The 27,246-nt window shown below is 42.4% G+C and overlaps 2 protein-coding genes across 2 annotated transcripts in view; one reads left to right on the top strand and one right to left on the bottom strand.

Moving 5' to 3' along the window:
- Positions 1 to 6,181: 6,181 nt before the first annotated feature.
- Positions 6,182 to 25,998, bottom strand: LOC123498222 (flocculation protein FLO11-like). Its single transcript, XM_045245386.1, has 13 exons — positions 25,913 to 25,998; positions 24,954 to 24,990; positions 23,664 to 23,853; positions 23,177 to 23,368; positions 22,971 to 23,087; positions 22,317 to 22,831; positions 21,450 to 21,530; positions 20,647 to 20,742; positions 20,221 to 20,352; positions 7,441 to 7,455; positions 7,132 to 7,331; positions 6,677 to 6,874; positions 6,182 to 6,578 (listed from the first exon to the last, which is right to left on the bottom strand). Exons 1-13 carry the CDS (start codon positions 25,996 to 25,998, stop codon positions 6,182 to 6,184), a joined length of 2,256 nt encoding a protein of 751 aa, XP_045101321.1.
- The window catches only part of LOC123520780 (trissin receptor-like), a 317,228-nt gene continuing 314,369 nt past the window's right edge, over positions 24,388 to 27,246 (top strand). The window contains exon 1 of the mRNA XM_045283366.1: positions 24,388 to 24,704. The gene's annotated coding sequence lies outside the window, so the exon portion shown is untranslated. The remainder of the gene's footprint in view (positions 24,705 to 27,246) is intronic.

The following is a 27,246-nucleotide window of genomic DNA, read 5'->3' on the forward strand; positions in this document are numbered from 1 at the left end:
CTAATGATGGAAAATATGATGGAACAGAGGGTGAAGGAAAATACTAGATATAGAGATGATGAACCAGCTAGACTGGATTTGGTGTTAACAAGAGAAGTGTACCTATGTGGGGATATACAATACAAATGTCCTTTGGGAAAGAGTGATCATGTGGTTATGGAAATGCAGATAGCAACAACACAGCGAAGGAAGGACGAGACATACAGGAGTGGTAGATTGAATTATAGAAAGATGGACACAGAAAGTTTGAAAAATTATTTCAGAAAATTAGATTGGGAGGAGATGTTACAAATCAGAGAAGTGCAAAAGAAATATGAGATTTTTATGAAATATTGTAAAGAAGGAGTTATGAAATTTATACCAAAGTATAAACCGAGAGAGGAAGGAAGAAAGGATTGGTTTAATGCAACTTGTGTTAAGGCTAAGGAAAAGAGAGATGTGGCTTGGAAAAGATGGAAAAAGAGCAGGAATATACTAAATAAGGAGAATTATAGAGTGGCGAGAAATGAGTATGTGAGGGTAAGGAGGGAGGAAGAAAGAAAATTTGAAAAAGATATTGTAGACAAGAGTAAGGAACATCCAAAATTGTTTGTGTGTGTGTGTGTGTGTGTGTGTGTGTGTGTGTGTGTGTGTGTGTGTGTATTCACCTAGTTGTAATTTTACAGGGCCTGGGTATCATACTCGTGTGGCCCCGTCTCCATATCTACACATATCCAACTTTCCTTTAAAACTATGCACACTCCTCGCTGACACCACCTCCTCACTCAAACCATTCCACACCTCCACACATCTTTGTGAGAAACTATATTTCTTCACATCCTTCAAGCATATTCCCTTGACTATCTTTTTACTATGCGATCTTGTAGTTATATTTAAGTTTTCCTCTCTCAACATCATTTGCTCGGGGTGGTAACGCTCATCGTGCTGCCTCTACAGTGTTGGATCGCATGGCTGCTTCAGCGGTGGCCGCGACCCAGGGTGTTCAAACAGCGCCGGCTGAACTTCCTTCCACTTCGTACGCGGCGGCTACGGCGGCAGGCGATCCAAAAATTACCTGCTACTACTGCCAGCGTGAAGGACACACGGCGAATAAGTGTTTTAAACGAAAGAAGGATTAGAGAGAAGCTGCTGCCACAGCGGGACACCAGAATTCCCAGAAAAAGCCAGTGCGCGCCAAAGATGCGTCTGCATCGCGCCGGACTACTAGCGCTACTCAGAGCGAGTCTATCCAAAGCAGTACTGCTTACTGCTCGCTCCATGAATGTCATGGACACTCGACTGATGACTGCTACAGTGTGGCAAATTTGAAATCTAAATGGAAGCAAAGTCGATAATCTAGATTCTAGGGGAACTCAGTCGGGGGAAGCCTCGCGCCCCGCAAAAACCAAGCCAGGGTAGCTAAAGGCCAAAGAACTAACCAGGCTGCACATGCGACCGATGACAGTGATTTTCATGCGTCTTTAGTGGCCGCTTGCAGTCAGTCTACCATCATGGCACTAGAAACAAAACTAGGGCCAGTGCGAGCATCGTTTGCCGTGGACACCGGCGCTTCTGTTAATGTGCTGTCCGAAAAGGCTTACAGAGCACTGAAGCGTGTGTCCCGTGGCAGTCGATATCGCCTTATGCCAAATGAACTTAACCTAAAGGGAGTTACTAGTGACTCGCTTGATATTTTGGGTATTGTTCGTCTCCCTGTAAACTTGGGTAAAGGTACTTCAACTATGCGTTTGGACTTTTACGTGGCATCAAACTTCGGGTTGCCCTCTGATGGCCTTCTGGGTTTGACGTCCATGAGATCCAACCGCATGGTAATAATTCCTGACATTGATGTCATCAAGTATCAAGGGAAGAGTTTTCAGGCAATGGGGACGCCCAGAAGCCTAGCTTCTTTATCCCGATGGGAGAGAAAAATGCAAAAAGCACCAGAAGGTGAGAATGTTTCTGCCCAGTCCGTTTCTGTTAGGAAAATGACCACAGAACAGGGTGAAAGAACGCTTACCGTCACTGGAACTAAGCAGCGAGTTAAGGCTGCAGTAATAAAAACAATAAACCAAGGGAAGTGGACAATTGTTCAGGCTACGGTAATTGGAAGTCATAACATTCCTGACAATACAGCTATGCACATCCCTGTATCCGTCCCAAACGCAGGAGTGGGTTGTGATATCTGCATAGAAGGACCTAGTAAGGTGAAAAGATTAGCAGTGGAACGGACTCTTGGTACCATGTGAGATGGACATCAAACATCTGCTCTTGTGGTAAATACCACGGGTGGACCAATTAAACTCAGACAAGGAGTTTTCTTGAGTGAAGCGTTAGCGTATGACGGACAGGTGGCACCTAAACCCATGGACTTGGCTAAATCCAGTGTTGCCTCTGTATGTGCCTCAGTCAGTGAAGACTTAATGGCAGAAACGCAAACGCTAGAAAACCTTGTCACAGTAGCAGATTACCCCGAATTAAGGAACTCACTCACTCAACTGCTGAAGCGGTATCGTGATGTTTTTGCCTTACCCGGAGAACCGTTAGGTGCAACTGACAGAGCAGAGCACCACATTAAACTAAAACCAGAAACTAATCCAATATATATACCAGCCTACAGACTGCCACACAGTCAAAGGCAAGTGGTTGAGGAGCAAATCAAAGATATGTTGGAACAAGGTGTTATAGAGAACCCCCGGTCACCCTGGAATTCACCTTTGTTCCTAGTTCCAAAGAAAAATGGACAATTCAGGCCTGTCATTGATTTCAGGCGTGTAAATGAAGTGACAGAGGATGAAAGATTCCCTCTGCCTGTTCTAGAAGATTTGTTAATGTCATTAGGACAGGGAAATAAATTTTTCAGTAGCTTAGATCTTGTTAGTGGCTACTGGCAGGTACCGATGGCACCTGAGTCGCGAGCAGTAACGGCTTTCAGCACCCCTCAAGGGCTACTTCATTGTATGATGTTCTTAAAGCAAGGCTCCATCGACAGCAGAAAGACACTGGGAATACTCCTTTGTAAACCGCATAAACATGGTTAGGTACATGGCTCTAGTTACGTCGCGGGGACGCGACGGGTAGGTGACCGAGCGATGTAACCGCCATAGGATAGGTAGGACCATTGTACATAAGTATACTAATTATTATAGAAATCTGATGCAATCTTTCGTAATGTGGTGCAACATGTGTAAATGCTGAGCTTGCCTTTTCCTTAAACAGGGGTTGCAGGTGCTTCTCTATTTCATAAAACTAACTAGTACTTCGTTGCATTCATGTTTGACTCAGATAAATAAATAGATTAATATAATCTCCATAGGTAGAATGCATTTTATATAGGTATAACTACCAGTGAGAAATAAATGTAATGCACAACACAATACACCCCGTGGACATTTCCCCCGTCACATGACCGACGCCCTTGTGTCAGCATCTTGGAGACTGGGCGCGGTGGGCGCCGGCGACGGCCAGCAGAAAGAAGATAACCGGTGACTGGGAAGTGCGGGGTGCGTCAATTGTGTGTGCGTCTAACCTGTGTGCTGCGGGAACTTAGTGACTCTGTGAACTCAGTAATATTACAAACATTTTCCCGAGTTTAAAACACGTTTCCGTATGTTCTTGTACATGGCGTGTGGACAGCACTTGTAAATTTGTACATAATATACTAACTTTTATATACTGAGTTTTCCTTGTACACCTGGGTTGTTAAGAAACACTAAAACTACCAGTGAAACCGCTCGGCTGGACAATAAATAAAAACAATAAACTGAATAACTTTAGGTGGGCCTCCAGAATCTACAGTTGGCTTGCTAATCAAACAAAGTTAAGCTTCATACAACCAAAACGCGCTTAACAAATGGTGTTACAGCTTTGGGATAACCCACTAAGTAACATTAAAAACCCAGGAAACTCAGGAAATACGGAAACACCGCGATTGTGAGATAAAATGAAACATTGTTGCAATGAGTAGCTAAGTTCCCCATTGGTTATGAAACACATCATGGAAAGATACAAGACTTTTTTCTACTCTACTTGAGGTATTTAGAATAGTAGTGACCTAAGCACCAAAAAAAAAAAAAAAAAAAAAAAATTTTGCGACATTCAGAACACAATAACTTTTTACTGAGATGAGGTAGAAAGCTCTTGTTTTTTTTGCAAAATGAAGCTTTATAACAGGGCTTTGTAACCACTGTAAGCAAAATGTAATTACATTCTGAAGTTGCTCGTTAACTGCGTTTTTCCGGGGGGGGGATGGGGGTACCTGCATTTTCGGAATGAAAAATTATTAATGATACTAACAATAATAAACAACCTCCATCCTTAAAAACTAATAGAAATATAAAAAGTTACTGTGTAAAGCTGGTGGTTGGTGTAAAATTCACTGTGCGGCCACTTTAATGTGATGCCGATACGGTCATTTAATGCCTTCACTACTAGCAGAATTTTACCCTTATTGCCATGATACTTCTGACGGCACAGATGCGAGCCAAACACAATAGGAAAAAAATAGTGCTATATCACAGCTTGCTGAGACATGCCAGGGTGAAAATGCAGGCCTCCCATTGCCTGCCTGAATACATATGTCATTATTGAGTGAACATGAGAGGTTTTTTGTCAACGGCCACACAGCCTGCATACCCCTCCAAAGAATGGGACTTTCGACCATGTTGCTGGCCATATTTTGATTTGGACATTGCAGATTTGGAAAGCTGAAGGCGAGACAGAAAATGCTATACAAACCTCAAAATCGGCTGGGGTAGCGCTTACATCACTACTATTCTGAACGCCTTACTTGTAAATGTACTCTTTTGAAGTATAACAATGAATGAGCAGCACATTGGTAATTCACAAGTCTGCCTACTGTGCTCATAATCCACTCATCAGGCCAGAGAGTGTCATGATGTTTTCCTTTTTATGCTAGCTCATAATCTCTACATTTCACCATGACTGCCTGGAAAGCAAACATTTGTAGGTATTTTTTAAACTTGTTATCCCTTTGCTCTGTTCTCTGTACTGCGAGGAGAACATATCTTTCTTCACACTGCAATTTTCCATGGTCCTATACCTGCAAAACAGAAAACAAAGGTGTATTACTCTAGCATAAAGTTCTTTTGTGTTTTCTTATACCAGCAAGGCCACATCTGAAAACTTGTGGATTTTTTGTTCTTCTCCATTATTGTGTTGGCTTCAAGTAACCAGGAGAGGCACAATGTCAGCACACTATTAGGCTTCCATGTCATTAAATTGGCAACTTTCTGTCTGTAATGTAGGAAATCTGGCCAATGGCAGCTAAAATAATTAAATAAAAAGGACCACTTACAACACCTGACTTCTGATCTCTCTAAAATTTCTTATTGGGACAGAGAAAACTTATCAGTGTTCAATGCCTCAAAAAGTTAATTCCTCATTCTATCTGCTCAACAGAACCTTCCAGACAACTAGCCCCTTTTCATTAATGACTCAACTAGTCCTCTCTTCTACATTGAATATCCTCAGTCTGTCCTTTAATTCTAATCTAAACTGGAAACTTCACATCTCATTTCTTGCTAAAACTGCTTCTATTAAGTCAGGCACTCTGAGGTATCTCTGCCAGTTTTTCTCATCACCCCTTAACTGCTAAATGTAAAAAATGCATTTTTCTCCCATGTATGTAGTATTCTTCACATGTATGGATAGTTTCCACTCACAATTATCTAAGGGTAAAATTAAAAGCTTTTCATCTTATCCTATCCTCTGACTGACTGTCTTCAGCTTCGTTTTCACCACTTCAATATTACATCTCTTGCTATCTATTACTGCTATTTTCATGCTAACTGCTCTTATGATCTTGGAAATTCATTCTTCCCTTCCTCGCACGGCCTTGCTGCACAAGACTTTCTTTTTTCTCTCACCTCAATTCTGTCCACCTTTATAATACACGAGTTAACCAGTACTCTCAATCATTCATCCTTTTCTCTGGTAAACTATGGAATTCCCTATCTGCTTCTGTATTTCATTTTTTTTTTTTTACTTGAACTTTTACAAGAGGGAGGTTTCATGACAGTTATCCAATTCTTTTAACCAACTTTCTTGAACTTGGACAGGGAATGACCTTTATTTTATGTAAAGGATAACACAAGTCAAGAGCAACAGAAAGTGAAATGAAAAGCCCTAAGTAATTGCCAGTCCCTGTGCAGGTGCTTGTAGTGAGGGAAGGCACCGGTGCTCATGTTGTTTCTAAGGGAAGGCACTGGTACTGGTACTGGAGCTGAGGGAAGGCACTGGTGCTAAGGAAAGACAGTGGTGCTGGTGCTGAGGGAAGACAGTGGTGCTGGTGCCGAGGGAAGGCACTGGTGGTGGTGCTGGTGCTGATGATAAGGGAGAGCACTAGTGCTAATGTTGAGGGAAGGCACTGGTAGTAGTGCTTGTGTTGAGATAGAGTTTTGGTGGTGATGCAGGTGCTGAGGGAAGGCACTGGTGCTGGTGCCGAGAGAAGGCAATGGTGCTGGTGCTGAGGGATGGCACTGGTACTTGTGTTGAGGGAAGGCACTGGTGCCGGTTCTGGTGTTGTGAGAAGGCACTGGTGTTGGTGCTGAGGAAAGAAACTGGTGTTGGTGCTGGTGCTGTGGGAAAGCACTGGTTCTGGTGCTAAGGAAAGGCACTAGTGGTGCTGGTGCTGTGGGAAGGCACTGGTGGTGGTGTTGGTGCTAAGGGAAGGCACTGGTTCTTTTGCTGAGGGAAGGCACTGCACACTGGTGCTGGTCCTGGTGCTGAGGGAAGGCATTGGTAGTGGTGCTGTGGCTGAGGGAAAGCACTGTTGGTGGTGCTGAAATAAGGCCCTATTGCTAGTGGTGAGGAAAGACTCTGGTGGTGCTGCTGATGCTGTGAGAAGGCAGTATTGCTGTTGGTGTAGGTGTTGCTGAGAGAAGGAACTGGTGCTGGTGCTGAGGGAAGTCACTAGTGGTAGTGCTGAGGGAAGACACTTGTGCTAGTGTTGAGGAAAGGCACTGGCGGTGGTGTTGAGGAAATCCACTGGTAGTGGTGGTGTTCCTGAAGGAAGGCATTGGTGCTGGTGCTGAAGGAAGGCAATGGTGCTGGTGCTTGGGCTGAGGGAAAGTACTGGTGGTGGTGCTGAGGGAAGGCCCTGGTGTTGGTGCTGTTGCTTAGAGAAGGCACTGGTGTTGGTGCTGAGAGAAGGCACTGATGCTTCTGTTCATGCTGAGGAAAGGCACTGGTGTTGCTGAGGAAAGGTTCTGGTGGTAGTATTGGTTCTGATGTTCATACTGATGCTCAGTGAAGGAACTGTTTCTGGTGGTGGTGCTGAGGGAAGGTACAGGTACTGGTGCTAACGAAAGGCACTGGTAGTGGTGCTTGTGCTGAGGTATGGCACTAGGGTTGGTGGGAAGGCACTGGTATCTTTTTTTTTTTTTATGCAGGAGAGAGGGCCAGCCAAGGGCAACAAAATGTTGGAAAAAAAATGCCCACTTGATTGCTGATTCTCTGTAATATAAGTAAAGGGTTAGCCAAAATTAGGGAGCAAATGTCTTGACACCTCTCTCTTAAAATTAGTGTTACGTTCACCAGTTAAATGGGTAAGATTGGCATCGGGGAGCCGGTGAACAATAACAATAAAAAAAAAACACTGCAGGTTCAACTGGTGAGGAAATGCAAAGGGGGGCACTTAAGAAGCTATTTAATAACCCAATAACAATGACACTGACATACACATAGAGATGTAACATGAAACACAGGAAAATGACATACACATATACATATAACACATAAATAAATATAAAGAACCCAACTTAATACCTAACAATAATATTAATCCTATATGGAGGCAATGTGGAAAAAAAACAGGACGAGGGGAAGTGATACTTATGAGGTGTCGCAGTGAAGTGCTGGGTGAGGTGGATCCCACGGTAGTCCAAGAGGCGTTGTGTTCACTGGTTGAGGCCATGACCTCGACTGACTTCCAGAAATCAGGGAGCTTGCTTAACACTTCCGCTTGAGTCGAATGGGGCCGCGTGAATCCAACTTCGGGACAGTAGCGGGGCTTCATGAGACGGTGACGTGGAGGGTTCATGAGATGATGACGTGGAAGGGGAGGTGGAGAGGTGGCGAACGAGGTAGCAAGCGGAGGAGGTGATGGTAGTGGAGTATGTTACGGACGGGCCGTAACATTAGTCAAGTCGAAGAAAGACGGAAATACAGAAGTGGGCAGGGAGTTCAAGAGTTTACTGGTTAAAGGTATAAATGATAGAGAGTACTGCTTAACTCTTGCACTATAGAGTCGGATATAAAAGGGATGAGAGGAAGAAGAAAGCCTTCTGCAGCGAGGCTGCAGGAGGAGGGGAGGCATGTAGTAGGCAAGATCAGTAGAACATAAAAATAGTGATAAAAGATAGAAAGAGATGCAACATTTCAGAGTCAGTCAGTCAGTCAGAGGAGGGCAGTTGAGATGAAAAGCTTTAGATTCCATCCTATCTAGTAAAACTGTGTGACTGGAAACCCCCCAAACATGTGAAGGGTACTCCATACAGGGGCAGATAAGGCCCTTGTACAGAGTAAGCAGTTGGAGGGGCGAGAAAAACTGGCAGAGACGGCACAGAATGCCTAACTTCATAGAAACTTTTAGCAAAAGATGAGTGAAGTTTCCAGTTAACATTATGAGTAAAGGACAGACTGAGGATATTCAATGTGGAAGAGGGAGACAGGTGAGTGTCATTGAAGAAGGACTGTTGACTTCCTGAAGGGTTGGTCATCTCTAAAAGGACGTGGAAAGATGTAGGGTGGTATCATCAGCGTAGGAGTGGAAAAGGCAAGAAGTTTGGTTAACATCATTAATGAATAATAGAAAGAGAGTGGGTGACAGAACAGAACCCTGAGGAACATCACTTTTCATAGATTTAGGAGAACAGTGACCGTCTACCACAGCAGCAATAGAACAGTCTGAAAGGAAACTTAGATAAAGTTGCAGAGAGGATAGGAGGATAGGATGTGAGGCCAGTTTTAAAATCAAAGCTTAGTGCCAGACTCTATCAAAAGCTTTTGATATGTCTAACGTGACGGCAAAGGTTTTACCGAAATCTCTAAAAGAGGATGGAGGACGACTAAGACTCAGAAAGGAAAGCCAGAAGATAACCAGTAGAGCGACTTTGACGGAAGCCATACTGGCGATCAGATAGAAGATTGCGGAATGAGAGATGTTTAAGAATCTTCCTATTGAGGATAGATTAGAAAACTTTAGACAAGCAAGAAATTAAAGCTATGGGATGATGGTTTGAAGGATTAGAACGATGGCGGTGGCCGTGGCATAGTGGATAAGGTGGTGAGCCTGGTATTGGGCAGACGTCCACGCATAGGTTCGAGTCCCACCATGTGCAGCCTTAATTACTTCGTCATTTGTCAAGTGGTTTAAAGTTACCTATATGTCACCATGATATCCAGGTTTTAGGTGGTTACACCCAAGATGAGCTTCGGGGGTGATATGGGTCCTAATATGGGTACCACTATGAATAAATTTGCCTGTGCCACCAATGGGCGGAAGCTGAACAGCGCTTTCCATATGCTCTTCAAGTGTGCCTACAAGTGCTATAGGCCTTAATGTATATAAAAAAAAGTAATAATAAATAAAAACCCTTTTTATTAGGAACAGGCTGAATTGTAGGCAAAATTCCAGCAAGAAGGAAAGGTAGAAGTCGATAGACAATGTTACGCCCCTCTCCACTGTGGCAACACTGAATAACCCTGAAATCTAGGGGGGTAGGAGTCAACCACAATAGGGAGTGAGTAACTGATTAGTAAGGGAATTGATATTAAACAATTTCTATAAAATAAACTATTATTTATGAACATAAAGAACATACCAGAACCCCAGATTACACAGAACATATGCGAGAAAAACAGTTACACAATGGCACATTTAACACACATACCCAAACCAAAGATAGCAGACCCTGGTGCCAGTCGAGTCCCCAACCATGCCCCTCACAACACCTTGGGAGAGAGGAGAGACCTTGATGTCTAGTGTGGTGAGACTGCCGCAACTTTCAGGCGTGGGGCCTTATATTAACTGGGTTTGAAGCCCGGTGTGTTTCGAAACAGGGAAATGAGACCCGGTGTTAACAGTGAAGCAGCTCGGAGTTTCGAGCAGGGAAATGAGACCCGGTGTTTAGCAGTGAAACCTCGAATGTTTGGTGGCCTTAGGGCAGGCACTGGAGACTCGACCGCCTTGTTCACACAACAGTAGTTACTCACACAATAATAATTACCCATACAAATAGTTACTTAATCTAAGTAATTTCCCATAAATATCAAGACACATATATATTTAATCTAGTGCTTGTTGAGAGCACAGGGCTATGACAACAATCGCTGAAGCACAGTTACTGAGAACAATAGGAGGTACGCCGTTAAGTCCGTAAGCCGTCCTAGGGTTTAGGCCAGCGAGGCCATGGAAAACATCATTGCAAAGAATTTTGATTGATATCATGAAATAGTCAGAGGGAGAATCATTCCCAGTGGAATTGTTAGCAAAAGTTTTGAGAGAAGAGTTCAGCTTTGGAGACAGAAGAAATGGCAATGGTGCCATCAGGATGAAATAAAGGAGGGAAAGATGAAGAAATTAAGTTACTGGAGATGTTTTTTGGCATGATGCCAGAAGTTTCGAGGAAAATTTGAGTTTGAAAGATTTTCACATTTTCCATTTATGAAAGAGTGTTTGGTAAGTTGAAGAAGACACTTGGCATGATTTCGGGCAGAAATATAAAGTGCATGAGATTTAGGAGATGGAAGGCTCAAGTACCTTTTGTGGGCAACCTCTCTATCATGTATAGCATGAGAACAGGCTGTGTACAACCAAGGTTTAGAAGGTTTAGGTTGAGAAAAAGAATGAGGAATGTACACCTCTATGCCAGATATAATCACCTCTGTTATGCGTTCAGCGCAAAGAGATGGGTCTCTGACACGGAAACAATAATCATTTCAAGGATAATCAGCATAACATCTCAAGTACCACCAACTGGCAGAGGCAAAACGCCAGAGGCACCTCCCCTTACGGGGATCCTGAGGAGGGATTGGAGAAATAAGACAAGATGCAGAAATGAGATTGTGTTCAGAGGAGCCCAACAGACATGATAGGGTAATGGCATAAGCAGAAGGATTAAAGGTAAGGAAAAGATCAAGAATGTTGGGCGTGTCTCTAAGACGATCACGAATACGAGTAGGGTGCTGCACCAGTTGCTCAAGGTCATGAAGGATAGCAAAGTTGAAGGCTAGTTCACCAGGATGGTCAGTGAAGGAAGAGGAAAGCCAAAACTGGCGAACATTGAAATTTCCAAAGATGGAGATATTTGCAATAAGGTAGAGAGACAGAATGTGCTCCAGTTTGGAAGTTAAAATAATATTCAAAGAATTTATTACAGTCAGAGGAGTTAGGGAAGAGATAGACAACACAGATAAATTTAGTTAGAGAATGACTGTTGAGTCTAAGCCAGATGGAGGAAAACTTGGAAGATTCAAGAGCGTGAACACGAGAGCAAGTTAAGTTGTTGCACACATAGACGAAACATCCAGCTTTGGAATGAAAATGAGAATAGAGAAAGTAGAAGGGAATAGAGAAAGGGCTACTGTCATTTGCCTCAGGCAGCTGTGTTTCAGCGAGGAAAAGATGAGGTTTAGTAGAGAGGAAGTGTTCCACAGATTGAAAATTATATCTAAGACTACGAATGTTGTAGAAGTTAATGTACAAAAAGTTGGGGGCGTCGTCAAGAAACCAGTCCGACATGGGGACATTTCTGGGCCCTCTCCCAAGAAGAAAGTTCTAGGCAGTTGCTTTGGTTTATGTCAGATGATTGTAATAGGTTGGTTCCACTTTCTAACTGTCACCATAGAGATAAATTCTGCTGAGTTAAGTATAACAAAGACTTGATTATCATTTTCATATAGTCCGTCTTCTTTCTCACCATATCTTTGTGGCTATTGTCAACCTGTGACAAAATGGAAATTTGTCTCTTCTGGTTGGTTTTGTCCGTAATCCATTGTATGATGACAAATTACGGGTTTTCCTTTGGGAATGTTTTGCTAATCTTTCAGTCTTCTTCCAGTTCCAGAATGAGAATGAATCATCATTACCATATTTCTGACATGGATAACACCCTATTGTTTTTGCCATCTGGTTAAAGCTCGTCCTTGGATATTTCCGAAAAAGAGCAGGATTGAAGTCCAGAGTTCTTTGTTCGTTGGCAAATTGCTTCCCGTTATATAAACTTAGAAGAGATTGATTTGGGCCAACCAGAAGCTGTACTGTGGATACTTGAGCTTGGTTTCGCATGAGAAGTTGGTGTTTCACTGAATGAAAGATCGTAATTTACAGCTTCTTAAGGCGTTTTCAATAGCACTTTACAAAAGGCGAACGGTCCAGAAGCGTTCGCTCTTACACGCGAACGCTGCTACTGAAAACGATAGTAACACTGCCAGACGAATTTCCCTCGTCGCTCGCCGCAAAAACTATTATACCCATTAGTCGCAAGATCACGCCAAGCTGAGACGTATAGCCTCATTCCACCGTAATATAAAAATATTATTATGGGAATGGGATAATTGAAGGCAAGGCTCAAATAAAACAATACACATTTAATTTATGTAGGGAATATTTTCTGACGGCCCTGGTACACGCGGCAGATGCTGGATGCACATGTCCAAATGATTTTTGTTGCACAGATCTGTGTCTACCTTGTTCAAAAACATCTTGTCACAGACGTCACAGGTAAATCTGTTAAGTGTAAAATAAACTGTTGGTAATTCTTTATAACAAGTCTGTCCCTCCCTTCCCCTCCATCCCTCCCAAACAAGCTTGGGGGCCTGTGGGGAATTGGGGGATTTGGTGGGGAAAATAAACGCAATATAAGCATTAAAAAAAACTACAGAAATTTTCCATAATATTTTAAGTTTTTCCAACCTAACCTAACCAAGCATAACCTAATCAAACCTAACATAACCTAATTTCTAATGTAACCTAACTGGACCCCGCCTACTAGGGCATTAAACTAACCTAATGTAAGTTAGCATCTCCCCCTTGGACCCCTCTGCTAGGGCATTAACCTAATTTAACATAACCTAACCTAATGTAACCTAATTGTGGGGGCTGCGTCTCCCCTGGACCCCCCCACACTAGGGCATTAACCTATCATAACCTAACCTAAGCTAACCTATACGGAGGGGGGGGCGCAGCCCCCAGTGAACCCCCCATTAGGGTGTTAACCTAGTGCTAACAAGGAACCTAAAAAATGATAACGTTATGCCTCTCGAGTGGCAGTGCGTGATTGGAGGAATTAGCTCTATAGATACTATGAAATCCTTATATGCCGCTACCCAGAAATCCCTATTTATACCCACAAATTTGTAATAAACAATTGAAAATCATTTCAGTGTTTACTCTTGACTGGTGCAGAGCTCGCTGGACTTAGAAACTGACGGCCAAACTAGAAGCTTGCGGCTTAATTATTTTCTTATGTTTATGGCAAGGTCACCAAGCCTTCTACATATGTGAGTTTTGTGTTTGTACGTGAAACGGACCTTTAAAAAGATTAACTAAATTGTTTTATAATACGTGAGCGCCTATGGCGGTGTTGAGACCAAATAATAAAGGTGAATAGAGCCCTTAAGATCCCAGGTATCACTTCCCCTGTCACATTTTCGTACTTTATAAGGTATTACAGATAATATACCCAGTATCCATTAATACACAATATGCCAGATATAAGCCGTTACACCACTAGTGATCGACTGCTTGTCATTCCGAGTTACATTGGCAGAGACATTAGGCGTTTTCAGTAGCACCTTGCCAAAAGCGAACGGTCCTAAAAGCGTTCGCCTTTGGCGCCCCAAAGGCGAACGCTTTTCAAGATATGTTCGCTTGTGTTAGCTCTCAGAATCACGTGATAGCGAACACTTACGCTGATTGGCTGTGAGACGAGTTACCAACTCTGTAAGTTTTAAATTAATAAAATATACTATTATGAGGAGCATGAAGATATGATAAGTATTATCATGTAAAGGAAATACATTTAGTAACGGTTTACTGATATTGAAATTCATAAGAATTCTCCTTGCAGTTTGAATTAAATGAAAACAGAGTCTTGCACTCTCGAGACATCTGGGACTACGCACTCTGGATGGACCACGGTTCACACTTTTTCACGCTACTCATTTCAAAGCTTGTGACTCCGACTTGGATTTTCAGTTATGTGAGAATTTCGTATATCTAAGCACATTAATTGTAAAATATAAATATGATGGGATATTTGCACTGTGACTTGATAATGACATAAGGTTATAGCAATATTGCGGAATATTTGGGTATATTTTTTAATGGTGGTGCTCTGAAAACTTTGGGCGAACGAACACTCAACATCATGGCCTCTTTGACAGTGCAATAATTTGAGGGGAGCCACAACAAAAATGTCTCTGCCAATGTAACTACTGAATGACAAGCAGTCACTAGTGGTGTAACGGCTTATTTGGCATATTGTGTATCAATGGATACTGGGTATATTACCTGTAATACCTTATAAAGTAGGAAAATGTGACAGGGGAAGTGATACCTGGGATCTTAAGGGCTCTATTCACCTCTATTATTTGGTCTCAACACCGCCATAGCCGCTCACGTATTAAAAAACAATTTAGTTAATCTTTTTAAAGGTCCGTTTCACGTACAAACACGAAACCCACATATGTAGAAGGCTTGGTGACCTTGCCGTAAACATGAAATAATTGAGCCGCAAGCGTCCAGCGATCTCAGCACCAGTCAAGAGTAAACACTGAAATGATTTTCAGTTGTTTATAACAGATTTGTGGGTATAAACAGGGATTTGTGGGTAGCGGCATATAAGGATTTCATGGTGTATCTATAGAGCTAATCCCTCCAATCACGCGCTGCCATTCGAGAGGCATAAGGTTATCATTATTTAGGTTCCTTGTTAGCACTAGGTTAACACCCTAACGGGTTGTTCACTGGGGCTGCGCCTCTCCTCCGTATAGGATAGCTTAGGTTAGGTTATAACATAACATAACATAACATAAATAATAGGATAACAAAGGGCCACCAGGGCCCATCTAGGTTATCCTGTATCAGTCGCACAGCGACCTCGTCATCAGTACTTAAAGATACACTTACAAGTACACAATACATTATATACTAATTCTAAATATTTGGCCCATTAACAGGGCTAAGTCCTGCAGCGAATTCCTTTACAATCTGTGATCCCCATACATGGGGATCATGTCTTGTTTAACTATAGTAAATTTCTTATAAAAACTATCATGCAGCGCTATACATAATTATAAATCTAATAAATTTAAGTGCTTATCTAATCTGTTTTAAACATTGTAAAACTAGTGCTATTTACAACCGTCTCTGGCAATGCATTCCAGAAGTCTACCACCCTATGACTAAAGAAATATTTTCTTATATCTAACCTGCAGCCTTGCTTTCTAATCTTCCTGCCATGATTTCTAGTCCTACTTCCCTCCTCTAAGGTAAAGAAAGATCTCACATCTATGTAGTTTGTATCTGAGAACATTTGAAATAACTCTATCATATCCCTCTTATACATCTCCTCTCAAATGAAAACATGTTTAATGCCTTTAATCTATCTCTATACTCCAGGCACTTTAAAGCTGGTATCATCCTAGTTGCTCTTCTCTGAACTGCTTCTAACATGTTGATATCCTGCCTATAGTGGGGTGACCAGGCCTGTATGCAATACTCTAAATGGGGCCTAACATAGGAATTATATAAGCTACGCACCACTTCCTTACTTTTATAACTAACATTTCTATTTATAAAACCCAGGATCCTATTTGCCCTATTTCTTGCTTCTAAACATTGCTTTGAAAATTTCATAGTCCTGTCTATCACTACTCCTAAATCCTTTCCTTCCTCTACTGCCTCTAGCCAACATCCCTCCATCTCATAGTTAAAGTTTGTGTTGTCTTTACCTAAATGCATAACCTGACACTTTTAGAATTAAACTCCATCTGCCACCTGTCTGCCCATGCTATCAGCCTGTCCAGGTCTCGTTGTATTCTGTAATTGTCCTTTTCACCCTGTACTGCACATGCTATCTTAGTATCATCTGCAAACTTTGATACTTTGCTACTAATTCCTATATCTAAATCGTTAATGTACACCAAGAAAAGAAGAGGTCCTAGCACTGATCCTTGGGGTACCCCACTAACCACTTCCTTCCACTCAGACATTGCCCCATTTAATACTACTCTCTGTTTCCTATCAGAAAGCCATTCACTAATCCAATCAACTAACCTACCCCTATCCCATGTAGTCTCAATTTGTACACTAGCCTCCTATGCGGTACCTTATCAAACGCCTTGCTAAAATCTAGATATATAACATCTATGCTATTTCCATCATCTAACTCCTTGGTAATATATTCTAAGATATCGAGCAAATTTGTAAGACAGGACCTCCCTGATCTAAAGCCATGTTGGGTATCTCTAATTAATCTATTCTCATTTAAATGCTCCCAAATACTACCCTTAATGATTTTCTCTAGGATCTTACATACTATACTAGTTAAACTGATCGGTCTATAATTATTCGCATCATCCTTCCTACCTTTTTTAAATATTGGAGTAACATTAGCTAACTTCCAGTCCTGTGGTATCTCAGCAAACCTAAGTGATCTTTCAAAGATTAACTTAAGTGCTTCAGAAATACTGTCTACACCCTCCCTAAGTACTCTGGCATGTAGCTCATCAGGACCACTAGCTTTCCTATCGTCTAGTTCAAGAATAAATTTCCTAATAATTCCCGGTTTTATATCAATATTTTCTAAAGCTCTTAAACTACTCGTCGCACTGTTTGTAACAGGATTTCCTATTCTTTCCTAGTAAATACTGAAGAAAATTGTTCATTCAATAATTCTACTATGTCTTCATTTTGATCCACTACTACACCATCTTTTCTGAGTGGTCCAATCCTATCCTTATTTCTTTTATCACTGACCTTGTAATAACTATATAATTTTTGGGATCTTTACTCCCAGCTCTAGCTAGTTTTATCTCTGCCTGCCTTTTACTTTTTTTATAACCTTACTCAAATCATCTCTGACCTGTCTGTACCTAATCAAATCTACATCTTCCCACTTTTCTGCAACTCTCTGTATGCCCTCTTCTTCTCTCTGATCTGGCTACCTATCTCATGAGTCCACCATAATGGCTTCCTGTTTCTCTGCCTTATATCTTTGTAAGGGATACACTGCATCACTATACCCTTTACTACAACCTTAAAAATATCCCACATCTCCTGTGCAGTTTTATTTCCAAAACTATCTTCCCAGTTTACCTCTCCTAATAACTGACGTAACCTACCATAATTGCCTTTCTGATAGTTTGGGACTCTAGTCTTATTCACTATATTATCCCTACTGGAATTAATGATAAATCTAATTATATGATGGTCACTGTTTGCTAAAGTCTCTCCTACCTCAACTTCCTTTAAACAATGCTCAATATTTGTTAGTACTATGTCTAAAACCTTCCTCCCCTAGTAGGTTTATCTACCATCTGCACTAAATAGTTATCCTGAAAACTTTCCATAAACTTATTTTCACTAGCATCTCCTACCATCCTCTCCCAGTTTACTGACTTAAGATTAAAATCCCTAAGATAATTGTCTGACTAGTACACCCCTATTTATCTCATCTACCATAAGGTTGTCTACCTCTGCTGACTGGTTAGGTGGTCTATAAAAGCTCCTACTCTAATAACCTTACTTTTGTTTACTCTAACATCCAGCCATAAGGACTCTACTCTGTTATCTACCTTAATACCATTAACCTGACTGGAAATGAAGGATTTTTTACATAAATAACTACTCCTCCACCTATCCTACCAATTCTCTGGTGTAAATACATAATGTATCCATCTACTTCATATTCTTTCCTATTTTCCTAAACTTTTCCTCATTTACCCATGCCTCTGTGACACATACAACATCTAAGTCCTCCTCAACTATATAACTAGATAACTCGTCCTTCTTGTTCCTAAGACTCCTGGCATTTACATAAAAACATTTAAGTCCAGCTACCTTCCTAGATGCTGTCTCCTTATTTGGAATCCTAATCTTATTCTCTCCTATTTGCACCTGGAAATCTTTCCTAATCTTTTCACTATCTCTGTTTATCCTATCTAATTTATGTCTAGCATCTTTCTTCTGGAATGCATTTGCTACCTCACCCCCTACACTCCATCCCAACTCCCCTCCAGACATCCACTCAGCACATCCACACCCTTCCTACTCAGATGCACACCATCCCTAGCATACAAATCCCTTCGCCCATAGAACCTATCCCATACATCCACAAAGCTGACACCCACATCCTTACACATCCCTTTTACCCGACCATTCACACCAATGGCTCTAGACAACCATTCCCTGCTAACATACACACGAGGCAAGATTCCTGACACTACACACCTCCTACCACTCTCCCTTATCTTGCCTAACATTTCCCGAAATCTTGCCACTAACTCCTCTGACCCACCTGCTCTGACATCGTTCCCACCTACGTGCAAAACTACTACACCCTCCCTCTCCATCCCCCCAACCCTCTTCTGCACCTCCTCACTCACTGCCTTCACACCTGCACCAGGCATACACACGTTCGTCCTCCTATCCCTGTCTTTCCCACAGAAAGTGCTATCTAAATACCTAACCTGAAAGTCACCCACCACACATACCTGAGGTGTGCTACGCACAACCATCCTCCTCCTCTCCTCTACCCCCTTCTTTCTCCTTTCACTCACCACAACCACTTCATTCACTCCACTCTCACTTTCACTCTCCCCCTCCCCATCCAACAAACCGAACCTATTTTCACACTCAACAGGTTTAGTCCTATCCTCCCTAACTGCCTCCGCTTTCCTTCCCCTCGCAACCTGCCATCTCTGCCCATCCTGACTACTATCTTTCCCCGTCTGGCTCGCCTGCTCCCTCTTTCCCACTCTGCTCTTCCCGACAGAGGGCCAAGCCACCCTGTCGCCCTCAGAAGGTCCAACCTTCGGCCTAACACTGATCTCCTGCCTAATTTTTTCCACTGCCTCCCCAAGCCTCTTAACCTCCTCCTTCAACTCAAAGATGAGAACTTCGTTCGCACTTTTCCCCTCACTTAGCTTTCTGATTTCCTCTCGTAATTCTCGTAATTATGATAGGTTAATGCCTTAGCGTGGTTGGGGGAGGGTCCAGGGGAGACGCAGCCCCCACAATTAGGTTAGGTTAGCTTAAATAAGGTTAATACCCCAGCGGAGGGGTCCACGGGGGCTAAGTTACATTAGGTTAGTTTAATGCCCTAGCAGGCGGAGTCCAGTTAGGTTATATTAGAAATTAGGTTATGTTAGGTTAGATTAGGTTATACTTGGTTAGATTAGGTTGGAAAAACTTGAAATATTATTGAAAATTTCCGTAATTTTTTTTTTCTAATGCTTATATTGCGTTTTTTTTCCCCATCTAAACCCCCGATTCCCCACAGGCCCCAAGCTTGTTTGGGGGGGGATGGAGGGGAAGGGAGGGACAGACTTGTTATAAAGAATTACCAAAAGTTTTTTTTTCATTTAACAGATTTACCTGTGACGTCTGTGACAAGATGTTTTTGAACAAGGTAGACGCAGATCTGTGCTACAAAAATCATTTGGACATGTGCATCCAGCCTCTGTCGCATGTACCTGGGCCGTCAGAAAATATTCCCTGCAGAAATTAAATGTGTAATGTTTTATTTGAGCCTTGCCTTCAATTATCCCATTCCCATAATAATATCTTAATATTACGGTGGAATGAGGCTATACGTCTCAGCTTGGCGTGATCCTGCGGGCAGCGGGCTGCGACTAAAGAGTACAATAGTTTTTCCGTCGGGCGACGACGGACATTCGTCTGGCAGTGTTACTATCGTTTTCAGTACGTAGATGCGTTCGCTCCAAAAGCGAACACTTATGGACCGTTCGCCTTTTGCAAAGTGCTACTGAAAACGCCTATTTCTGGTGTGGATTCCCTCAAATTGTTGCACTGTCAAAGAGACCATGATGTGTGTTCGTTCGCCCAAAGTTTTCAGAGCACCACCATTAAAAAATATATACCCAAATCTTCCGCAATATTGCTATAACCTTACGTCATTATCAAGCAACAGTGCAAATATCCTATCATATTCATATTTTACAATTAATGTGCTTCGATAATGTGTAACCTACGTAACTAAAAATCAAAGTCGGAGTCAGAAGCTTTGAAATGAGTAGCGTGAACAAGTGTGAACCGTGGTCCATCCAGAGTGCGTAGTCCCAGATGTCTCGAGAGTGCAAAACTCTGTTTTCATTTAATTTAAACTGCAAGGAGAATTCTTATGAATTTCAATATCAGTAAACAGTTACTAAATGTATTTCCTTTACATGATAATACTTATCATATCTTCATGCTCCTCATAATAGTATTTTTTATTGATTTATAACTTACAAAGTTGGCAACTCGTCTCACAGCCAATCAGCGTAAGTGTTCGCTATCACGTGACTATGAAAGCTAACACAAGTGAACATATCTTGAAAAGCGTTCGCCTTTTGGGGCGAATGCATTTAAGACCGTTCGCCTTTTGCGAAGTGCTACTGAAAACACCTTTAGTTTACTGAACTGGAGAAAGTGTTGTGCTTAGTGTGACCTTCTGGAGGTTCTTTTCCGCTATCACGATTTAGGAGATCTCTAGCATCACATTCTTCAGCCTGCTGTTATAGATTCAATGTATCATGATCAATGATGTTCTTTTCGTCAGTTGACTGGACTTGCTTAGTTGCTGCATTTACTTCAGTGTTCCTGCATGTCAATGATGCTTGTTGAATACTTGTTGAACAACCAAGGCAAAAAAGGATAATTTCCGTTGCATTGTGTCAGTATCTACCGGCACAAATTTGATATTATTTCTTCGTATATGTTCCTTTTATATTGTCAGAATCGATTTTCTTCCTACATTTAGAAAATTTGATTCTAATTCTTGTAGTCTTTTACTCGATTTCTTCATTGTTAATTGCCTACCCATGGTTTGTATACATTGCAGCACAAAATACGTATTAATTAGCAACGCCGAAGCGGGTTCAAGATAAAGGCAACATAATTATAATGCCCTTTCAAGATATTCCTACACAGTACACGAAATGTATTAAATGTATGTGCAAGTCAAAGGCAAAACATAAGGAATTCAATAAAAAAAAAAAAAAAAAAAACGCGGTGAATCCCCACGGCGGACTTATACGAAAGACAAAACCACGCAGAACAAATTGACCTTAATAGACAGACACTAGTCTAACGTTAAACCAAAGCAACGCTGGGAGAAAGACGCATGTGTTACCAGTGCCTTCGACAATTGGACTTCGTCTAATCATAATGTAAGTCATGCAACTTACTACTGACTCACGGGCTGCGGCTCATCCTATACTTCCTCTACAAGGCGGTTGCTATACGGTCTTACGGACTCCATATAGACCACACTGCCAGTGTCCGCGCTGTCCGGCGCCGCCTTCGGAGCATATACAGTATGTGTGAGCATATACATGCACACGTGACAATGGTTAAAGCAGTGAAAAGCAAGCTTCTTGCAAAATTAAAGAGGAAATATGAAGCAAAGGAATATATATATATATATATATATATATATATATATATATATATATATATATATATATATATATATATATATATATATGTATTTATATATATATAGTTCCCAGTGCTGCCCCTCTTCCGTAATCACATGACATGTTACTCTACATAGGCAAAATCAATCGCTCGCACATATAAAATCTTCCTATTAAATTCAAAATTTTCACACTTTTGTTTTCGTTAAGTTATGTGTCACTCACAGCACCAAAACCAAAGCTAAGACCTTGATGAAAATTGCATAGAATAGAATATAGTTCAGCACAGCTGGCGTACGCTTCATCAAAGTCAGTGTCCTTTTGGACAAAATACGCCTTCGTTCTGGCAAAGTTTGCTTTACTAGAGTTGATTTGCCGTTTTGTTCTTTTTTTTTTCTCTCTCTCTGCATATTTTCAGCTAACGTAGTATTATCTTCAGTGGAACACTGGCAGTGCTTTCTACTTTAATTATGTTTGGACCCAAAACCACCGGTCAGGAGGGAGACAATAAGAGCAATATTGCTTAGAAATATTGGCATACATGCCATTAACACAAACTTTTGGGCTCAACTTGACTAATTTTGGCAGGAATTTCTAATAGAAGTTATTTTGGTTATTCGGGCAAGAATAGGAGTACATGATCTGCCCGAATTTAAAGAAAGCTTTGCCCGAATTTCACTTGTATCTGAGAACTGTAGGGGGGCAATTGGTCCCCCTGCCATCCACCCCCTACGCATATGCACTGGTATTGGTGCTGGGAGAAGGAACTGGTGGTGGTGTTGAGGGAAGGCACTAATGCTGGTGCTGGTGGTGAGGGAGCATTGGTGTGCTGGTGCTGAGAGAAGGAACTGGTGGTGGTGCTGGTGTTGAGGAAATCTACTGGTAGTGGTGCTGAGGGAAGGCACTGGTGGTGGTGCTGATGCTGAAGGAAGGCACTGGTGCTGGTGTTGTGGGAAGGCAATGATACTGGTGCTGAGGGAAAGCACAGGCGCGTTTGCTGAGGGAAGGCAATGGTGCTGGTGCTGGTCATGAGGGATGGCACTAGTGCTAGTGCTGAGGAAAGGCACTGGTGTGCTGGTGCTGAGAGAAGGAACTAGTTCTGGTAGTGAGGGAAGGCGCTGGTGCTGGTGTTGAGGAAAGGCACTAGTGGTAGTGGTGGCGAGGGAATGCCCTGTTGCTGGTGCTGAGGGAAGGCACCGGTGCTAGTGCTGAGGGAAGGCACTGGTGCTGGTGCTGAGGGAAGGCACTGGTGCTGGTGCTGAGGGAAGGCAGTGGTGCTGGTGCTGTGGGAAGGCACTGGTGCTGGTGCTGAGGGAAGGCACTGGTGCTGGTGCTGAGGAAAGGCACTGGTGCTGGTGCTAAGGGAATGCCCTGGTGTTGGTGCTGAGGAAAGGCACTAGTGGTAGTGGTGTTGCTGAGGGAAGGCACTGGTGCTGGTGCTGAGGGAAGGCACTGGTGCTGGTGCTGAGGGAAGGCACTGGTGCTGGTGCTGAGGAAAGGCACTGGTGCTGGTGCTGAGGGAAGGCACTGGTGCTGGTGCTGAGGAAAGGCACTGGTGCTGGTGCTAAGGGAATGCCCTGGTGTTGGTGCTGAGGAAAGGCACTAGTGGTAGTGGTGTTGCTGAGGGAAGGCACTGTTGCTGGTGCTGAGGGAAGGCACTGGTGCTGGTGCTGAGGGAAGGCACTGGTGCTGGTGCTGAGGGAATGTCCTGGTGTTGGTGCTGAGGAAAGGCACTAGTGGTAGTGGTGTTGCTGAGGGAAGGCACTGGTGCTGGTGCTGAGGGAAGGCACTGGTGCTGGTGCTGAGGGAAGGCACTGGTGCTGGTGCTAAGGGAAAGCACTTGTGCTGGTGCTGAGGGAAGGCACTGGTGCTGGTGCTGAGGGAAGGCACTGGTGCTGGTGCTGAGGGAAGGCACTGGTGCTGGTGCTAAGGGAAAGCACTTGTGCTGGTGCTGAGGGAAGGCACTGGTGCTGGTGCTGAGGGAAGGCACTGGTGCTGGTGCTGAGGGAAGGCACTGGTGCTGGTGCTAAGGGAAGGCACTGGTGCTGGTGCTAAGGGAAGGCACTGGTGCTGGTGCTGAGGGAAGGCACTGGTGCTGGTGCTGAGGGTAGGCACTGGTGCTGGTGCTGAGGGAATGCCCTGGTGTTGGTGCTGAGGAAAGGCACTAGTGGTAGTGGTGTTGCTGAGGGAAGGCACTGGTGCTGGCTGTGAGGAAAGACACTGGTGCTATTGCTGGTGCTCATCGAAGGCACTGGTGGTGGTGGTGCTGATGAGGGAAGGCACTGGTGCTTGTGCTGATGGAAGGTACTGGTGCTGGGGATGATTTTGAAGGAAGTTATTACCAGCTATAAGCTTCATGTGTGGCCGTCAGCCTGCCAAGCCTTTGTAGGGTACACTCAGTTTTAGATTATCGAGATTTAATTTTCTTGTAACCATTTATATTTTATTGCTGGCTGAATGTCAATTTTTCAACTCAAGGCACACTGCTTACAGGAAATGTCACATTAAATTGCTTGCAATAGCAAACCTAGTGATTTGATCGTAAGGAAAAATATCAGAATGAAGAGTATTAGAACACATACACACCCTCTCATGTGAGGAAAATTACGTGAATGTAATAGTGATCAATGCACGGGGCCCACGTGCCAGACGCACGACCGTCTGAACTGCTCACTGCACAGCGTTGGTCCTCTGAGGCTCCGCGGACGAATCGTATTCAGTGTACCTGTTGGTGCTGATGGGAGCTGAGGAACCGAGCGCCGGCTTGCTTACTCCATATCATTCTAAACTCTGAGACTGAATACAGCGGCCAAAAGTTTACCTGTCACTAAACATGTGGAAACATTAAGTTCCCATGAATTTTACCTTAAAATTATGCGAAAATAAAGCTTTATATTACGAATTCACATATTTATTTCTGTTAAGTCTTAGAAACTTATTGGCTCAACATTACTTCTAAGGATTGATGAAGTGAAGTATGGCGATCAATATTGAAACTTGAGAAAGAAAAAGAGGGAAGACTAAATGAAGTCCAGACAGCCTTGACTTCTCAACACGTAAGTATGATTTTATTTTCATTAGATTGTTTTTCGTAACAGTGAGGAGATATAGCCGGTTCACATTGTTTCGTAAGAAACTGTTCTTGGAATTTGATTAATCTCAAGAACTGATTGTTTGCTTAAATCAGGGGTTCTTTTCCCCCCCCTCCCCCGCCATGGATATTTTTTACCTAAACTTATTTTGGTAGTCTCATAGATCTGTTACTGATTTTTGATAGCCCCCATAAAAAAATAAAAATCACTTACCACTAAGCTACTTAGCCACGTGGCGCAGTTTGATTGTCTGTAGTGGTCATGAGAGAGCCGGTTCTTAAAAAATTTAATTCCACCACTACTTCGATCGGTGTATTAGTACAGTACAAGGCGTACAGACAACGCTCACAGAGGCTGTTCTGCTGGTCTTACCGGTCTGCGGTCTTTCTTTCGCTTGTGTTCCTCAAAAGAATCATGTAGGTTAGCCGTGTATCTATCCGAAACCAGTATTTTTTTTCTCCCATAAATAGTAAAGAAAAGTGCAAGAAGTCTGCTGGTATATATATATATATATATATATATATATATATATATATATATATATATATATATATATATATATATATATATATATATATATATATATATATATATATATATATATATATATATATATATATATATATATAGATACCCTCAATGTGTTATCAGAACAAGTACTGCTCTCTATAAGAAACAAAATGAAAACAGCCTGTCTAACGGCTTTTTGTAACTTCTTTTTTTTTTCTTTTTTTTTTTTTAATAGCTTTCATTGAAGCTGCTCGCGATTATAATATGTCTTTTCATGCTGTGGTGAGGCTGTCTTCAGTAAGATGTGACTATGACAACTGTCAACTGTCCATGTCCCTGTAAATAACTCCATTGCTCCTGGTTAAAGTGAGCGGTGTTGTGGTTCCTCACGTAGGCAACTGAACCCTACAAATTATTGAATGTAAAAAGGCGCTGCTACAGCCTACTATGCGTTTCAGGGCCCGGGTAACACTGTTTTTTCGCAAATATCTCCTAAGCAAACAGTTTGTTTCACACCCCGACCTAATTTCTGACAACATAGGGCATTGCGAAATGTTGAAGATGTGTGTTTACTTTTAGTAAAGGCGAAGCCTGGCAGAGGCGACTATACATCGGGACGAGGGAAGCATGACGTACCTGTGACGTCTACTCGAGTCACTTACCTATTCAAATTGACACAGCCGACCGCGGGTCCTCTCCTTCGTATAAAGTTTAACAAGCCTCGGCATAAATCCAGTCCTGTAACCATTTCGACAACAGTGCATGTTTACCATTCCTGTCGCTGCTGAAGTCTTGGTGACATGTTAATGGTTCACATGTCTGTGGACATGTCAACTCCCAAGGAGTTGGTTCGTTTTCTATTCGAGTCAGTGTGATTCATACTATACTTTGAGACATGCATATATTTTAGCCTTTCCTCCACTTATATAAAAGCATCATGTTCATGTCTTCAATTTACATGTTTATTGCAGAGAGAGAGAGAGAGAGAGAGAGAGAGAGAGAGAGAGAGAGTAATAAAAATGGGAGGGAGGGAGGGGGAATACAGCATTGGAGGTGGTTGGTTGGTGGGGTACACGTCACAGCTACGTCATGCTTCCCTTGTCCCGATGTGTAGTCGCCTCTGCCAGGCTTCGCCTTTATTACTAAGAGTAAACACACATCTTCAACATTTTCCAAGATGCCATACTAGTCCAACTGTTTGTTTAGGAAATATTTGCGAAAAACGGTGTTACCCGGGCCCTGAAACGCATAGTAACTGGAAAAAAAAAAGTGTAGTGCATGTTTAATACTTCCTAAAGTTTGATTCCATTCTTGTAACTTACACAGGAAGACTCCTTCTGACCAAGACACCTTCTCTTCCTTCCCCCCTCTCACACACACACATGAGTATTTCTCACTTCCCTAACAATAGCATGCAGGTACAGCACATATTCATCTCTCTCTCTCTCTCTCTCTCTCTCTCTCTCTCTCTCTCTCTCTCTCTCTCTCTCTCTCTCTCTCTCTCTCTCTCTCTCTCTCTCTCTCTCTCTCTCTCTCTCTCTCTCTCTCTCTCTCTCTCTCTCTCTCTCTCTCTCTCTCTCTCTCTCTCTCTCTCTCTCTCTCTCTCTCTCTCTCTCTCTCTCTCTCTCTCTCTCTCTCTCTCTCTCTCTCTCTCTCTCTCTCTCTCTCTCTCTCTTTACTGCCCTTCTAACTTTACCATCAGTCATTTCTTGCTATACAAACTTGGCCAAAACAAGTAAGACTTGAGAGTCGTCCAGTAATAACGCTAATTAAGTTTGGAACATAAGAAAATACGAGAAGCTTGAAGAACTCAGTAGGTCTATACTTGGCAGTGCTTGTATAAAAAAAAGCAAAAGTTACTGATATCCATCTGTCTCTGCTATCCACTAATTCATCTGCTAATGACTTAGCACTAACTAGCTCATTACTGAGCCATTCCAGTCAAGAAGATGACGAACTAAAATCCATAACTTATATGCCTATGTCAGAGTATTTC

This window comes from Portunus trituberculatus, chromosome 47, assembly GCF_017591435.1.
Source record: "Portunus trituberculatus isolate SZX2019 chromosome 47, ASM1759143v1, whole genome shotgun sequence".
NCBI lineage: Eukaryota > Metazoa > Arthropoda > Malacostraca > Decapoda > Portunidae > Portunus > Portunus trituberculatus.

What these genes read in the sequence shown, in the direction of transcription:
- LOC123498222 (XM_045245386.1), bottom strand. Translation starts at nt 25,998, where the DNA reads ATGGTTACAGGACTGGATTTATGCCGAGGCTTGTTAAACTTTATACGA. An exon ending in GGCTGTGTCAATTTGAATAG is followed by an intron (nt 24,991 to 25,912) that starts GTAAGTGACTCG and finishes TGACCACTACAG; the next exon opens with ACAATCAAACTGCGCCACGT. An exon ending in CAGATACAAGTGAAATTCGG is followed by an intron (nt 21,531 to 22,316) that starts GCAAAGCTTTCT and finishes TATGCTCCGAAG; the next exon opens with GCGGCGCCGGACAGCGCGGA.